Raw genomic sequence first — 17401 nt, 5'->3', positions numbered from 1 at the left:
TTTATATGAAGACATAACTTATTCACATGAAACCTATACAAATAAAAGTCTGAGGAAAAGTAGATTAAAACAGTATTGAGATCAGACACAGTGTTTCTCAAATAGTAAGGGTGTTGGACATCAGCAGGGAGAAGTGTATGATAAAGGGCCTATAAAACCGCTGGTTCAGATTTTCCTACTGTGCACTATCCTGATTCCACACTATCCTGGCGTGTGGCATCCTGAGGCTATCAATGACTACAAGTGATTATGAATGTATGCTATCTCCAGGAACAGAGGCCCCCACGCCTCTAACTATCTGAAGACCATCTCCATCCCTAACAACTTTCTCAGGTGTTCAGATCTCCAGAGGGGGTTCTCTTGTAGTCCATCAGAATTGCGGGGAATGGCACCCCCAGAGAGGGCTTTCTCTGTGTCAGCCCCTAAATTGTTGAATGCCCTCCACCCAGAGGTGTGGCTAGCATCTTTGTTGTACAGCTTTTGCCCTATACTGAAGATACATGTCTTTACCCTGGCCTCTGACAGGGTATCTTGTTTTGTGGGACCCACTCCTTTTGCTGAATTCATAAATTGGTCAAATCCCCTTTAAAATCAAGTGGTAAATCCAGTGAGTCTATTAGAAGGGAGCAGTTTCTTGACTTTGTGAAACAAGCTCAGAACAATTAAAACATGCATTTGACAGCTTTCCATTCTCTAAAGAACTCGCATTAAAAACTTGTCTTAAGTCTCATCTCAGTTGCAGCAGTATAGGCTTCTGAAGATTTTTGTGTGCCACTTCTATCTTGTGTTTCCCAATATATTATATTGAATATAGTATAATGAGATATTAACGCTATCCATTTTCCTTTCTTTCCTTTCTTCCTTCTAGTGTGTGGTATGGGGTTGGGTTGGGTTGCGTGTGTGCGCGCGCATGCACGCGCATCTGCACGCACTTTGCTCTGACACAAGTTGTAACTTATTTTATTGGGGTCAAGTAGCCTTTCAATTAAACAACAACTAAAACCCAGAACACCCTTCCAGAATGTTTTATAGCAGGCTGGCCAACTTCATTCTGGGAGGTCACATTCTCACACCCCACTTCGGGCAGTCTGTTTCTCTCAAGCTGAAGAACTTGGTGAGCTGTTTCTCATCTGGCAAGCTGAAGAAATGGCTGGTAGTCTTATGAACTATCCCTGACATATGAAAATACTTCTTGATCTTTGTCAATAAGTTGTTCTGTCTGTGAGGAAGACATTGTTTGTGACAGTTCAGCCACAGAATTGAGTCCCAGTGCCCTTTCCAACTGTGACATTTCATTTTGTCTCCAGACCACTTTCAATGAGTCAAAAGGGGATTTAACATTATCAGACGAAAAGCAGGGAAATGCATCCAGATCTAGTGACTCCAGCCTACAATGTGTTTTTTAAAATTAAGTGATAATAGATTGGTACCTGATTCAATAACACTTTAATCCTCTGAGGTGATAATTTTAAATTTCTGCCTTCAGTCTGACGATTACAGTGAGTCTGAAATGACAAACATAAAAGAAGAAATAACTGGACTAAGAAATAACGTCTTTGAGGAAATATACAACGAACAAGAAGAATACGTAAGTGTTCAGTTGCATAAGGTAGTTTGAAACAAGTAATTATGTTGACTAAACTTTGACTTTCACAATGAATTGCATATCTTTATATTGAATAAGATGAAAAGGATGGGCATATCTGAATCTAGTGAAGACATGTTCATCCATGCAACTTGTAAACCAAAGCGTTATCATGAGTGGCAAACGGTTATAAGCTTCTCTTTCACAAATTAAGTTGTCCTCTTCAGTGTGACTTGGGTAAAGATCCTGTCTCAGTTTGAAATATATTTGCTTGAAAAGATGGATGTTGCCTGAAAAATTAGATGTAATTGTGGTTAGGATTAGTGATGGGTGTGTGCCTTAAAAGTGCTTGGGGTTTTTTGAATGGTGTATTAGACACACACCCCCAGCACCTGCCTCCTGTTTCTCTTTCCCAAAGGTGTGTGTGGGAGACTTAACCATGGGAAGGAGAAGGAGGTGGTGATGCACACTCAGACAGATACATTTCTTTTTCTCACTGGGGACTAGGACATGACTACATGTTGGAGGATCCCTGGTGGGAAAATATGCTCCGTCTGTCACTCACCACCAAGGTAAAGGTGCCAATAACTGCTCACAAGGGTATTAGCAGATTTGAGTTAGGGGTCTTGATACTGCTTCAAAATTTCAAGTGGGGTACTGGACTATGCAAGCATCCCTGCTTTGAATTCTTGCTACACCACTACTTAAGAAAGCAGCCTGTGCCTGGCTAGAGATGTTTCTCTTCAGAAGAATGAGAGCATGAGTGAAACTATAATAATTCCTCTCTGTAGGGGCCTTTTCTCTGGGCCAACGGAGTAGCCGCTGCTTCTGTATCATTAGGTGTACACATTCTGCATTGGGGAATGAGGATAAGTCCAGCAGTACTGTGTGAAGAGGAGGCTAATTATGCACTAATGTTCATTTGTGTATCACTTCTTCATAGCAGATTTGCTACTTGTGGTACTACAGAATAAATGTTAATCTGCTTTCCAACATACTGCTTTGTGTTGTTTTCATGCTGAGATGGGTATTGCAGAATTTATCTCTTAATTTAGGAGAAGCTCAATCATTTGGTACAGAAATGGTTCCCTGAGCTGCCACTCCTTCATCCTGATGCAGGAATTTTGAAATATATGGTAAGGGTTTTTTTGTTTTTTTTGTATTTCTGGGGAGGGAGATGTGGCTGCTCTAGGCTATGACTGCTGAAGTATTAAAATAAAATAGGAACTTAACCTGCCATGCCAGGTGCCAGGCAGTTCCCTGGATGCTTCTCATCTTCCCATCCTTCTTTGGGCTAAATTGGGTCAAGTGATGAATCACAAGCAATCATTTAATAATAATAATAATAATAATAATAATAATTTAATTTATGTGTCGCCTATCTGGCCAATGGCCACTCTAGGCGACGTACAAATCAGTTGCAGTAAATGCAGCACAATAAAATACACATAAAATACAATATAACAAGGAAACTATAAATAGGAATGATAACAGTTCAGAGTAATAGGCAGTTAGCCCTGAAAATTAACCCTCCCCGGAAGTCCCAAAGGCCTGTCTGAAAAGCCAGGTCTTCAAGGCTTTGCGGAATACATTCAGGGAAGGGGCATGCCGAAGATCGTACGGGAGTTCCAGAGAGTGGGGGCCGCCACTGAAAATGCCCTCTCTCTAGTCCCCACCAACCTAGCTGTTTTAGTTGGTGGGACTGAGAGAAGGCCCTGAGTGGCTGATCTTGTCGGGCGGCATAATTGGTGACGCTGGAGGCGCTCCATCAGGTAAACTGGTCCGAAACCGTGTAGGGATTTAAAGGTTAGTACCAACACCTTGAATTGAGCCCGGAAAATAACTGGAAGCCAGTGTAGATCGAATAACACTGGAGTGATGTGTTCCCGGCGGCGACAATTTGTAAGTAGTCGAGCCGCAGCATTTTGTATAAGTTGTAATTTCCGGACCGTTTTCAAGGGTAACCCCACGTAGAGCGCATTGCAGTAGTCTAAACGAGAGGTGACCAGGGCATGTACTACCAGTGGGAGCTGATGAACAGGGAGGTAGGGTTGCAGCCTACAAATGAGGTGTAATTGATACCAGGCTGCCCGGCTCACTGCCGAAATCTGAGCCTCCATGGACAGCCTGGAATCAAGAACAACCCCAAGGCTGCGGACCTGGTCCTTTAGGGGCAATTTTACCCCACTGAACATCAGGTCAACATCTCCCAACCTTCCCTTGTCTCCCACAAGCAGCACCTCAGTCTTATCGGGATTCAACTTCAACCTGTTCCTTCCCATCCATCCACTCACGGATTCCAGGCACTTGGACATGGTCTCCACAGCCAACTCTGGCGAAGATTTAAACGAGAGATAGAGCTGAGTGTCATCCGCATATTGGTGACACTGCAGCCCAAATCTCCTAATGATTGTCCCCAGTGGCTTCATATAGATATTAAATAGCATGGGAGAGAGGATAGAGCCCTGTGGCACACCACAATTGAGAGGCCAAGGGTCTGAAACCTCCTCCCCCAATGCTACCTGTTGATGCCTATCGGAGAGAAAGGAATGGAACCACCGTAATACAGTGCCTCCTATTCCCAATCCCTCCAGGCGATGTAAAAGGATACTGTGGTCAACAGTATCAAAAGCCGCTGAAAGATCGAGGAGGACAAGAAAGGTGAATTCTCCCCTATCTAATGCCCTCCTCATATCATCAACCAGAGCGACCAAGGCTGTTTCAGTACCATGTCCAGTCCTGAAACCCGATTGGTATGGATCCAAATAATCCGTTTCATCCAAGTGTGTCGACAACTGATTAGCCACCACTCGCTCAATGACCTTGCCCAAGAATGGTAAATTCGAAATTGGGCGAAAGTTATTCAAAACCTGGGGATCCAAGGAGGGCTTCTTTAAGATGGGCTTTACAATTGCCTCCTTGAGGGCTAATGGCATTACACCCTCCTTCAAGGATGCATTGACCACCGCCTTGATCCCCTCGCCCAGTTTCTTTTTGCAGCTCACCAGGAGCCACGATGGACAAGGATCATTTAGACAGGTGGTAGGCTTCACAGTCGAGAGCACCTTGTCCACATCCTCAGAAGGGAGAGGCCGAAACCGATCCCACTTGACTGGCTTGCAACTGGCCAACTCTGATTCACTCACTGCATCCATGGCGTACGGGATCGAGCTCCGTAAATGTTCGATTTTGTCAGCAAAGTGCTTTGCTAACTTGTCACAGGAGGTCTTGGACTGCTCCAAGGGTTCCTGAGCAACTGGACCGACCAGGCTTCAGACCACCTGGAACAACCTCCTGGGATAGCACTCTGCTGACTCAATAGAGGCAGCAAAGAACTTCTTCTTTTCTGCCTTTATTGCCACTTGGTAGGCAGTTACTGCTGCTCTAACCTGTGTCCGGACATCTTCGGAACGGGATTTCCGCCACCGGCGCTCTAGTCATCTCACCTCCTGTCTCAGATTACGCAACCGTGGTGTGTACCTTATCTCAGAATTCTTTCTTTTCTGGGGTTCTCCACTTGGGCTGTGCACAGCGAACCCCAGATCTGGATCAATCCCAACCTGGGATTGATGGTCAGGGGAGGGTTCAATCCTGTTGTGTGCTGTTTTGCCAGTACATTCCCTGCTGGGAACACGCTGGAAAGCAGGCCTTTGTAGCCAACAGGCTTGCACCCTCTGCTCCTGATTCAGTTCAGAATTCGGCTGAATCTGCTGCACAGCCTTACTTTCTACTGCTTCCTGCCAAAAACACTCTGCTTAAGTCATTCTCAGTATTGTACCTGATACTTCCTGGTTGTCTTGTTTTACTGTCAGTGAAGCCAGGAACTGATTTCCTGGTAGACTAAATGGGTGAAATGGCAAGTCTTGTTTATCCAGGAAAAACCCTTTAAAATTACAGCAGCTTCTGGAAGGAGGAGAAAGGGTGCCAGCATACATCGTCTCCTCAAGAGCCAAAATCTATACAGTCTGAATTAAATTGTGTGTATGCGTATTTGGATACTCTGTCCACTTGGCAGCAAAATAACACCATAATGTAAGTTAGTGGTTTCTGCACAATCAGTAGAGTCCCCCAAGTTTGTAGAAATAAATAATAGTTATAATTTTATAATTAGTTATTACCCACCCTTCACCCTGAGATTCCTGGGTGGGTTACAACAATTTAAAATACATCCTTAGAAATAATTTAAAACAACTTAACAATTATAATGCCTTAGTTTGTAAGTTAAAAGGAAATTATCACCCCTTCAGAACACACACACACATACACAGAGACACAGACAGACAAGGATCTATGGTCAATAGTTTACTTGGGGGGAAGAAAAAGAGGAGATTGGCCTGTTTGAGCCCAGAACAGCTTGTTAGTGTCTTGGGAGTACCCATATTGTACCCATTAGGATTGAGGGAGCACTACCCACCTTGAGATCAAAAAGTCCCCTCCCTGTTCTATGTGGAGATGTTTGAGGAGGGAGTAAAGGAAAAAGGATACCTTTTGCCCTCTCCAGAAACCTTCCGTCTTGCTTATAGAAATCTCAAACGTGAGCCCTTTATAGTACTGCAGGGAAAGACTTCAGGAGGGTGGAAATGAGAGAGTGCATCTCTTCCTTCTTGAAATCTTTCTTCTGTAATGAGTCTGAAACAGTGCTGTAAGGTTCCTATTCCAAGCTGGGTGGAGCATTACAGAAGAGTGCTCCTGTGAGGGCCTGGAGGATACAGGTCACCACATGATTTATTACCTGTAGATACTGCACTTAGTCTGTGATCTGTACGTGTTTATATTTTGTGCAGTGTTGGAATTTATAAGGTGATTGGTATAACCTATTTGTTCAGAACTCTGGAGGACTTCTGACGGTCAGTTTGGAGCGTGATCTTCTAGATGCTGAACCAATGAGAGAACTAAGCACAAAACGTCCTCTGGTTTGCTCAGACGTTCAAGGGCAAAAGGTTCTCTTAAAGGTATACTTTCAAGTTCATTAAAAACAATAAGCAAGTCATTGATTAGACTGGAAAGCTTTCAAATACTCATCATTAAACATCTGGGGACTGGCCCGGCTATTGAGCTGAAAAACACGTTGCAAATTCTAGAAGATGATTACGTGCCTGAGCAGCTGAGCTCCTGGGAATTTTTGCAACCATGATCTTTGAGTTTGAAGAAATCAAACTTTTAAAGTCCAATTTTCAAAGACTAAGGCTGCAATCCAATACATGTCTACTCAGAAGTAAGCTCCATTGGGTTCAATGGGACTTACTTCTAGGTGAGTGTGTATTGGATTGCAATATACCAACTGGAGTTTACTTCTGAGTAGACATGTATTGGATTGCAGTCTTAAGACTTTCTTGCTACCAACCTGTTAAAAAGTTCCTTGTCACACAGTTTAGACACTTTGGGAAGGGGAAGAAGGTCTCAGTTTTTGGGTGCACATCCAGAAACTATTTATACAGTTTGGATTGAAGCATGTATTTCTGGTTAAATACAAGTCCTTACTGTTTATTTTTTTCTTCTAGTTCTTAAGTTTACTCAGTGCCATTCTTGTGTGAATTGTGCTAAAACACACTGCTAATTTTAGAATACAATAAATTCTGCCAGGAAATTTTAACCATACTGATAGTTGAAAGCATAAGTGCTTTTAATGTCCCCAAAGTAAATGGTATGTATATTTATACATTGCATCTCCAGTAAGTCTTAGAATACAACTGATTTGATACATACGTCCTGAGATGCTTGCTTTATAGGTTTTTTTTAAAATGGGGAACCAGTGTAATCATTATTTCATAGTGTTGCCTTTTAATTCATACCGAGTTTACTTATCATCTTAGGGATATGCTGTGGATAGGAATACTGAAACTGGAGTGATAGAAAGAGCTGCAAAGTATCACAGAGTCTGGGGAGAACTGAAAGAAGAATCTGGGTTAATGCAGTTAATGTTCTTATTTTTATGCAAGGCAAGTTATAAACTGATATACATTCATTTTTATAGCTGAAAGTCTTTGTGGAAAATCCCTCTAATTAGATTTGAATTATTAACAGTTTCAATAAGCCTTTCTATGCAGAATTGTTGTGTAATATGTACTTATTTTAAGGATTTTTTTTACAGTATGAAAAAAAATAATTGTAGAAGTGTTGCAGTATCTTGACACGTACCCCTGTGTATACCACTTTGTTTTGTCTTCTCTATAAAGGCTGATCCTCTGGCATATCTGATGGTCCCATATTATGCTGGAGCAAGCCTGGGCATGTTGCAGACTACCACACCTTTAACTCCAGAAGTAAGTCATTTAATTATGTCTCTGTCTCTGTGTGTGTGTGTGTGTGTGTGAAGCTATCATGAGGATGCTGACTAACTAACTGGTTGTTAAGGCAATACTAGGGAAGGATGGATCACTGTATATCTGTCCTGAGTTGGTTTTGTTCCCCTTCGGCTTCATCCCGCCCCATTTGTGGGCAGAGCTTTTTAGGAAGAATCTTTTAAAACCCATCCATTTTTTTAAAGCGCATACAGAGTGGTCTGAGCACTGCCTTCCCTTTCTTGCTTGTTTGCTTTCTAAATCTAAGCTCTGTAGCCAGCCGTACAGTAAAAAATGCCTTTCAAAGTCTTCCAAGAGTGACTGTATGTTACAACATACAGTCCCTTCCTCGGGAATTGTAGAGAAAAAAGATGGTTGCCCCATTATATATCTATGCTTCATTTTTTTGTTGGAGACCTGGCTTCATGCTCTCTGATAAGATTCAGCATGCATTTGGAATTTAGCAGTTGCTTAAAACTGTTGTAGATAAAGCATTTTTCTCAATCTGAAGAAACTCATTCATTGAAGAGTAATCTTGACTTAAAGCCGTGTTGCAAGGAGTTTCATATGCGGTTTTGTCTCTTGCTTTTCAACTGGTCACTTAACACTTCGAATGTTTGAACATTCCTGAAAGACTTATGGGAATCTTTTGAGGTTCATGTCTTACCTAATCATTTTAACTAGGAAACGTTGAAAGTGATGAAAGGAGTAGCTCGTGGTCTGCATACGCTACACAAAGCTGGTATAATTCACGGATCACTGCATAAAAACAACATATTTGCTGTAAACAGAGAGCAAGGAATTGTTGGGGACTTTGACTTCACCAAATCAGAGGTAAAAAACTATCCTTTGAATATAAACAAATGTTCTTCTTTCATGCTATTAACACAATGAATTCCTCTACTTTTTGAGCCTATGCAAAATGAATGGATATTTTTTGCAAATCGTAAAATCTTATGTAAACAAGTGGAGTGTGCAGATGTATGTGTTGGTTGGATGAGGTGGGGGCAATTGCCTCTGTCCTGTCTTGTCCCTTCTAGGCTGCTGCTACCAGAATCTTCCTCTCTTCTTGCATTGTTGGTCTGGAAGAGTTGTATGTGTAGCTTCTGTAACATGGCTGTGTGTTAACGAGCTGGGCTGAGGAAGATGCACAGGCATCTCATTAGAGTTAAAGTACGAGTAGACCACCCCTTAGCAGAGCTTTGGCTCTCTGTCTTTGGTAGAGAATGGAGGAGAGAGATGCTAAATGCAGAACATGTTAAATACAGAACCTGACTACAAAGTGTATATATTATACATGCACACAAATTCATTAAAGAGGTTACTGTCTTGTTATATAACGTAAAAGTTATATAACGTAACTACCATACGTTGAAAGCATGTTATTTCCCCCTAAAGAATCTTGGGAAATATGCCCTGGTCTCCTCTCGTCTAGACTACTGTAATGCGCTCTACGTGGGGCTACCCTTGAAAACGGTCCGGAAGCTGCAACTGGTACAGAACGCAGCAGCGCGCCTGATTAAAGGCAGCCGCCGGTGAGATCATATCACTCCAGTGCTAAAAGAGTTGCACTGGTTACCAGTTGCTTACCGTGCCCAATTCAAGGTGTTGGTTTTGACCTTTCAATCCCTATACTGTTTCGGCCCAGTCTTATCTAAAGGAACGCCTCCAGCATTATCAGCTATGCCCCCCAACAAGATCAGCCTCAAAGGACCTTCTCTCCATCCCATCAGTCAAAACAGCCAAACTGGTGAGGACTAGAGAGAGGGCTTTTTCTGTTGTGGCCCCCACCCTGTGGAACTGCCTCCCAAATGATCTCCGCCATGCCCCTTCCATGATGAGTTTCCGCCAGGCCGTGAAGACCTGGCTCTTCAGGCAGGCTTTTGGGGTTGGCTAGATTTTATCTTCATTGTTTTTAGATTTTTAATGTCTAGGTATTGTATGCCTATTTTGTACATCGCTCAAAGTGGGTGGACAGCCAGCCAGATGGGTGACTAATAAATTCAATAAATAAAATAAATAAATAATAGTTTGTTAAAGGTGCTGGGAATTGTAGCTCTATGAGTGGTAGACTACAATTCCCAGGATTCTTTGCAGGAAATAATGTGCTTTAAATGTATGGTGTGCGCACATAGTCATCATAGTGACAGATGCACGTTCAGCCCTCATAATGCCACTCTGTACTGATGTTCAGTTGTAACTCCAAGCTGTGGAATTATAATTTGTTTTAGGGTCAGCGTGCTTCAATGAATTCTGTGCTACTGAATGGCTTGAACTTAATTTCTCCTGAAGTAAGACAGGGACAGCCACCTTCTCCAGCTTCCGATATGTATGCTTTTGGTTGCCTACTTTACTGGGTATGTAACTCTTCATTCATAAACATATCAATTTTGTAATGGAATGCAGTCTCTGACTCTGAATTCTTAAGTTGCAAGTGAAGCTGTGAGCAGAATTACCATTTTCATAACTGCCAAAGTATGACTTGCCCACTTAAAACTGCATTTATTACTCTTTCTTTGATTTGCCTCTTGTGTCATTTACAGATTTTAGCCAGGGGCTTTCATTTTTGTCCTTGTATTCCACATGGAATTGTCAGGTGGTATTTTAATTAATATGAAGTGTGCTCCATTTTACACGTGCAACAGAATGAGATAGAGTAGACTGTACTATTTCAGACTGCAGGGCGTGGGGAGGATGTTGCAATTTTTGAATGCTCCTTCACATCAAAAGAGCACATCTAGGACAGAGGTTTTGAGATAGCCCTCGTTGCCATAGTACCTTTCTGTTTACAGTTTCTATTTATTATTATTATTGTTAGAATTAGAATAAGAATTAGACCTTCACCCAAAAGTCCCAGGGCAGATTACAACAATTTTAAAACTTATAATTAAAAACAGTTAGAAACAATCTAAACAACATCACAGAAATTTGGGTGGGTCCTAAAAATAAACATCTCAAGTGTCGAAGGCCATGGTAAAGAGGTGTGTCTTCAGCATTTGCCGAAAGTTGTACAATGAAGTTGCCAGGTGCACCTTAGGGGGGAGAGAATTCCACAGCTTAAGGGCTGCCACAGAGAATGCTGTATCCCAGGGCAGCCCTCTCCTGAGAGGGTCTGTAGGGAAGGAGGCGGTCTCTCAGATATTTGGGACCTAAGTCGTTTAGGGCTTTAAACACTAACGTAAGCACCTTGAACAGAGCCCAGAAACAAACTGGCAACCAATGTTTACACAGTTTAACAGAAAACTATGTTACATAGGAGAACGTTAAAAAAAAATGTGATGCCTCCTCTAGAGTCTGAAATGGTGTATTCCATTGTGCCACTTCATTCCCACCTTGTTCTGCTATGTGTGCAAACCAGCCTGTAAATGAGTCCATAGAGATGACCAAGCTCCCCTGGGATGCACACACTCACTGTGAAGTAGCTTGATCATCAATATAAGACATGGGGAGCCTTTGGCCCTCCAGATCTTGCTGAGCTACAGCATCCCCAGCCATCAGTCATGCTTGCTGGGACTGATGGAAGTTGTAGTTCAGCAACATCTGGAGGATCAAAAGTTCTCCTTCCCTGATCTATGTCATCATACTTACCAAGTAGTAAAGACAGTTTTAGCCTATTCTGATTTCCAGCGGCAGTAGAACATGTAGTAAAACGGTGATTTGTTTTTATTACACATACACACTATCTTTCTTCTATGATGTCCTTTGCCATACATCTCACACTTTGGCATACTTGTCCTTTTACCTTTTGGCTGTCTCACCATTATGGTTAATAACGGAGATAGCAGTGTTCTTACTGCTTTGGCTTTTCAGTAAGTTAAATGCATCAGTATTTTAGGTGCTGGAAATTGATGTAAATGTGGTCGCAGTGGACTTTCAGTTGGAAACTTAGCTTGCCATCACAGTAACGCAGTTAAAAGTGCAGATAAAATGTTGCTATGGAGAATATTGTAGGATCAAAGGGAGTGCATTTCTTTTATTAAGTGCAGGGTAACTGTATTTCCTGCAATCCTTTCTGTGCTATAGCTATTTTACAATATGAAAACCTGAAAAAAACCAGAAAATGTTAAGTCCCCCCCCAAGCCTTCACATCTTGAGCTGTGTGCTACTAAGCCTGCATCTTTAGTTACTGAAAGCAAACCAGAAGCAATACTATTTTTTTTTTTTTAAAAAATGTACTAGTGGGTAAAACGACTGGTCTTGGTGAGGATCATTATGTTTTTTTGATTTTTGATTTTTTTTTAATGTATGTGCCATTTTTGGCTACACAAGAACCAATCCTTGGAGTTTGAGTTTGCTATTGGTATATAGGATTCACCAGCAATTTTAGACTTCATGCCAGATGGAATTGGTGGTGTAAGCTATATGTTTTAGCTATTTGAGATAATAGTTAAATGTGTATCTGATTCTGTGCAGTGCTGAATTTCAGCAAGGAAACATACATTTTAGGTCAGCAGAATAAATGTAGCACACTGAGCTGTATTTTGGAAGTAAATATACTTTTATTTATTTATTTGTTTGTTTATTTATTTATTATTTGATTTATATCCCGCCCTGCCTCCCAGCAGGAGCCCTGGGCGGCAAACAGAAGTGCTAAAAACACTTTAAAACATAAAAACAGACCTTAAAATACATTAAAACAATGTTAAAAACATTAAAAAAAGATTTAAAAACATATTTAAAAAGGGTTAAAAACATTAAAAAAACATATTAACATAATTATTTTATGTGCTTTGCTTTTGAATGAACAACCTCTTGCTATCTTTTTTTCTCTCTCTTTAAAGTGGGAGTGGCTGTCAGCAGAGTGGGGTAACAATGTTCAGGTTTTTTTGAGATCATTGTATCATCTTTTAAAATTTACAGCTGTTTATTGGAAAACAAGAATTTAAAATAAAGGGAGATGGAACTCCTCAAGTGGATGGTCTTAATATGGTATGTTTGTTTTCTTACCTACATGAAATATTTCAGATAATAGACTTAAATACAAAATAGTCTATCTTTAAATATTTAAATTGTCTGGGTTTAAGATCAAAGTGCAACTAATTGATGGTATAGAGAAGGAATCTCTCCCACCCCTTATCTTAAAGAAATTAGAAAGTGTTATGAATAGAAAGACAATGTAATTAATGTAAGTAAGATTAAATAATCTGAATATCACTAATTCCTGCACAGTAGTTCAGGGAGAATGAAACTAAACGGAACATTTGTCAGGGTATTCATCAGTGCATTATTATTATGAGGTTCTTTTGTTAATGCTAGTTTCCCTGACTGCTCTTTTATGTACTGTTGCTGAGTATGTTTTCAATATTTTATTATTGTTAGGCACCTTGTGGTTTTTTTCCTAAGGCAGAATATATGTTTTATAAATAAATAAATAACATAAATATGACTGATCTACACATGCCACAGGAGTTGGGGAGGGTTTGGTGAAGATTACAAATAATGGCTAGTTGTATATGCATGAATATAACTTCATGTTGTTTTAAATGCAGTGTTCACATGGGTCTTCAGGTTGGTAACTGTTTCCCCTTGACCTGTGTGATGCCTCATGTTACACTTTTTTCTTTCTTTTTAAGGATGGTAACGTTAAATCTCTGCTCACAAAACTCCTCTGCTGTAACAGTCAAATGACTTCAGAGCAGGTGTTGAATGATGACTGTTTCCTATTGCCTGAGGTGACCACAGTTCCACTGGAAGCTGAACCAACTGAATGTGAAAATGGAGGGGCAAGAACAGAAAATGAAATTGTTTCTGACGACAGGCAGGACAATGAGACAGAACCTTTTTCAGAGGATATGGATTTAAACAGTGGTGATTGTGTTTAGAATGCAAAGTCAAGCAAGCTTAACATAATTTGGGGTCCAAAGGTAGCGTCTTGAGACTTGTAACTGTAACCTGTAGAAGAATACAATAGAACAACAATATATTGAAAGTTTATATATATTTGTTTCCTGCTTTGGTGCATATATTTCTTTAACATATTTGACATACATCTAGGACAGTTGATACCCAGGCCTGAGTTTCAGTTTTGCAGGCAACTAATTCTTCTCTTCTGCTGTCATATATCCTTTTTACTTGCCTTCCAGAGTTACAGGCATTCCTTTCATCAGTGCAAGAAACTTCCCAAATTATTTTAGGGAAGTGTTTTCTTAAGTCTCTGAGCAGAAGGGGCTGGTACATGTGTGTTACAGGAAGAAGATTCCGGTAACGTGACTCCAGTGATAGATTAACCCTGTAAAGGACTTGCTAGCACTGGCAGTCCTCAAAGAGTGCCATCTGGTTAGCCAACCCCCAAATTAGGTTATCTAAAACACGCATTGAACGGTCTACAATACCCATCACAGAAAAGATAAAAATATCAGAAGCTGGAAATAATACATTGCACCATATTCAATAATGAGTAATGATGGCTGGGTTTGTTGTTTGCCCGCATTTTGACAAGAATGTTGCTGAAATATTTGTAACTGGAACATTCAGTTTGATTCCTTACACTTATAATAGGCAGATTTTTTTTCTAATCTGTTTTTTGGTAAAAGCGTTTTGAGAAATGTGATTGATTTGAATAAAGTTTTGAAGCAAGCCTACAGTTTACACTTTTGGTGTTCTAGGTAAATCTCTTATGAGCTTTAAGAGGCTAGGTGTGAAAAGCATATGCTCATCAAAGGCTGGTCTTTTTCTCCTTTTTCAGTGTCATATCACACTGCATCTGGCAACTAGAGGCTGCTCTTGACTTAGTGATTTTGAGCAGGATAGCTGCCAGGGGAACAAGCGTGTGGTGCACACACTGGTTCAAGCTGGTTATTGACATATAAAGAACATACAATGCAGCTTTTTAATACTGGAAGGAGAAGGCATTTCTAAATGTATTGATACCAGTATATCCGGTTGCCCAGTTGCAGATTGTGGAACTATTCTCTGTGCCATCCAATTTCTGTTTAATGTTAAAGTGTTTATTTTTCTTTAATTAATTAAGCACAGTTAGTATTTGTTAGCCGTAGGACTCCATGGTTTGTGTATTTAATAAATAATGGGATTAGCAAGATGTTCATGGTTCCATTTTTCATTTTTTTTTCTTTGCATCACTGTGTATATAACAAGCAGTTTTATTAAAAGGCAAATCACATAAAAACACTCCTAAAAGGTCAAACTACTTCATACAAGTTCATAAAAATTGTGGAATATGTGTGATATCCATTTGTCATACTTGGAGTGGACTTCATTAACTTTGTTGATTTCAGTGGATTAACTCCGACTAAGTTAAGAAAGTGTCAGATGAGCTATGGAACTCTTAAGGCTGCAGACACACTACTTGCTTGAAAAACAGGCAGACCATTTTCTCCAGTTGCGTTTTGAAATTACTCTGCCCACAGCTGGATGCACTGCTTCTCCACTGCTGATTAGGACTGCCCACAGCAAAGCATTGGGCCTATCACTGTGTCTGCCTGAGCCTACAGCAAAGTGTTTTCATTGTACACACCTGGAGTGGCAATGGGGTTGATAACAAAGTGAAGTTTGTATGAAGCTAACTTCAAAGTAAAACGTGCTGGAGCAACTTCTGAGGTTTTGGAGTAAAAGGGGTCAGTTTTCAGTCAAATGGCCCAGTTTGCACTTTCCAGAGTAACATGTGGATCAGAATGCAGTTATTCATTGGATTGCAATTCTGAATTCTAAGAAGCATGTCTTGCCTCAAAAATGCCTACATTTCAAATGCAGATTTTTGTGAGGGTTTTTTCTTGGGGGGTGCAGAAAATAGGACAGAATGGGCTGATGGCTGAACATGTGCAAAAGTGACATGCACCAAAAATAGACTGAGCTATCCATCCCTATTAGAGGCTAGGTAAACTTTAATTAAAATGTAAATTTATATAGCTGTCCATCAACAAACTAGTATTAAAAATACAATATATAATAATTAAAAAACAATAGCATTTAAAACAGCACACAAGATAGTAAAAAAATAAACCCCAAAAACGTGCTTACAACAAAAACCAATTTACTGTCTGGATTTAAAACACAATTAAAACACCTGGGTGAATGAAAAGATCTTAATGTGGCATCAAAAAGAACATCAAGAAATGTACCAATAGAATTCTCAAACTATGAATCTGTTTTATTCTTCTACTGCCACACATCCTTGTTGCCAATCACTTCGGTGATCTATTTAAAATGTCTCCATTGATAAGGAAAGCCATTAGTGTATTTTGAAGGAGTGAAATATATATACCATAAGTAGTACCATCTCTCCCTATTGGATGGGAAATCATTTGGTGGGTGAATAAATAGGTGGGTCTACCACCTTCAGGTTTAACATTTGCAGAGCTTTGGTATGTCAGCTTTTACAGGGAGATGTCAGCGTTGGCGGGATGCAGGTTGGGCTATAAATTCCTTAGTAACTGTCTGAGTCGTAAAGTCTTTAGCTGGCAGCTTGGGTTATAAATCTGCCAGGCTAGAGAGATAACCAGGGGGAAGGTGAGATAAGGCCAGAGCGTTTGTTCCGAGTTCACGTGCCAAGTCAGTGTCCAAGAAGCAAAGTCAATGGGGGATTCCTAGTCCATTTTTCCGAGAGGTCAGTTTGAGAGTCTGGGTTTTGGAAGATAGAAGGAATGCAGAGGTCACGCCTGACGTAGTCAGCAGTCTGCTGCAGTCACAAACTGCCTTTTAAATCCCACTCCCTAAGGCATGTACAGGTAATCACCCTCCCGGCTTCTAAGAGCTTGCTTGTCTGAAACGGCTAGGCCGGCTATGCTGCTGCATGACTCTCTGTCGTCTTTGCTCTGCTTGTGGGAGGGGAGTCTCTTGTCCACTGTCTGAATCTGGTTGAAGGGCTTCAGCTGTGTCTTGGACACTCTCCAGCTGAGGGAGAGCTGATGCTGCATCCTCAGGAGTTTCGTCTGCTCTTCCCTCTGGGTCTGCTGCTGTTACTCCCGAGTTGTCATCCTCTTCCCCCTCTGAGGACTCCTCCAAAGGGGGCATGACACAGTAAAGGAATGAGAAACAAAGAAAAGGTATGCCACATGTTGGTTTTCCTGTTGCTGAAACACTAGACAGTCTAGGGAGGTGATTGGACCCTTGGATGACAAGGGAGTCAAAGGTATGCTAAAGGAGGATAAAGAGATGGCAGTGAAGCTTATTGAATTCTTTGCTTCTGTCTTTGCAGCAGAAGACGAATGGCAGATCCCTTTGCCTGAACTACTTTTGCAAGAAGGGAGTCTGAGGAAGATAGCGGTGATGGGAGATAAAATTCTAGGCCTATTAGACAAAATAACAACTGACAAATCACCAGGACCAGATGGAATCCACCTGAGACTTCTCAAAGAACTCAAATTTGAAATTGCTGATCTATTAAAAATATGAGAAGCGGGCTGCAAAGTGGCCAATGTAGCGCCAGTCTTTAAAAACGGATCTGGGGGGGGGATCTTAGAAATTATAGGCCAGTTAGCTTAACATCTGTTTCAGGAAAACTGGTAGAAAATATTGTTACAGATAAAATAACCAAGCATACAGAAGAACAAGTTTTGCTGAAACAGAACCAGCATGG

At 40.8% G+C, this 17401-nt stretch overlaps 1 protein-coding gene across 6 annotated transcripts in view; it reads left to right on the top strand.

Annotated features, from left to right (window-relative positions):
- Positions 1-14443, top strand: part of STK31 (serine/threonine kinase 31) — a 73744-nt gene extending 59301 nt beyond the window's left edge. For 5 of the 6 annotated variants that reach the window (XM_061585597.1, XM_061585595.1, XM_061585592.1 and 2 more), the window contains 9 exons: positions 1487-1588; positions 2641-2721; positions 6412-6537; positions 7399-7524; positions 7762-7848; positions 8551-8700; positions 10098-10223; positions 12727-12795; positions 13440-14443. In XM_061585597.1, coding sequence (XP_061441581.1) covers positions 1487-1588; positions 2641-2721; positions 6412-6537; positions 7399-7524; positions 7762-7848; positions 8551-8700; positions 10098-10223; positions 12727-12795; positions 13440-13688 — 1116 coding nt within the window. In that variant the 3' untranslated portion in view covers positions 13689-14443. The remainder of the gene's footprint in view (positions 1-1486; positions 1589-2640; positions 2722-6411; positions 6538-7398; positions 7525-7761; positions 7849-8550; positions 8701-10097; positions 10224-12726; positions 12796-13439) is intronic. The other variant, XM_061585596.1, reaches the window with a different exon arrangement.
- The last annotated feature ends 2958 nt before the right edge of the window (positions 14444-17401 follow it).

The sequence above is a fragment of the Rhineura floridana genome, chromosome 10 (assembly GCF_030035675.1).
Source record: "Rhineura floridana isolate rRhiFlo1 chromosome 10, rRhiFlo1.hap2, whole genome shotgun sequence".
Lineage (NCBI taxonomy): Eukaryota > Metazoa > Chordata > Lepidosauria > Squamata > Rhineuridae > Rhineura > Rhineura floridana.
This window is presented reverse-complemented; position numbering and strand designations above follow the sequence as displayed.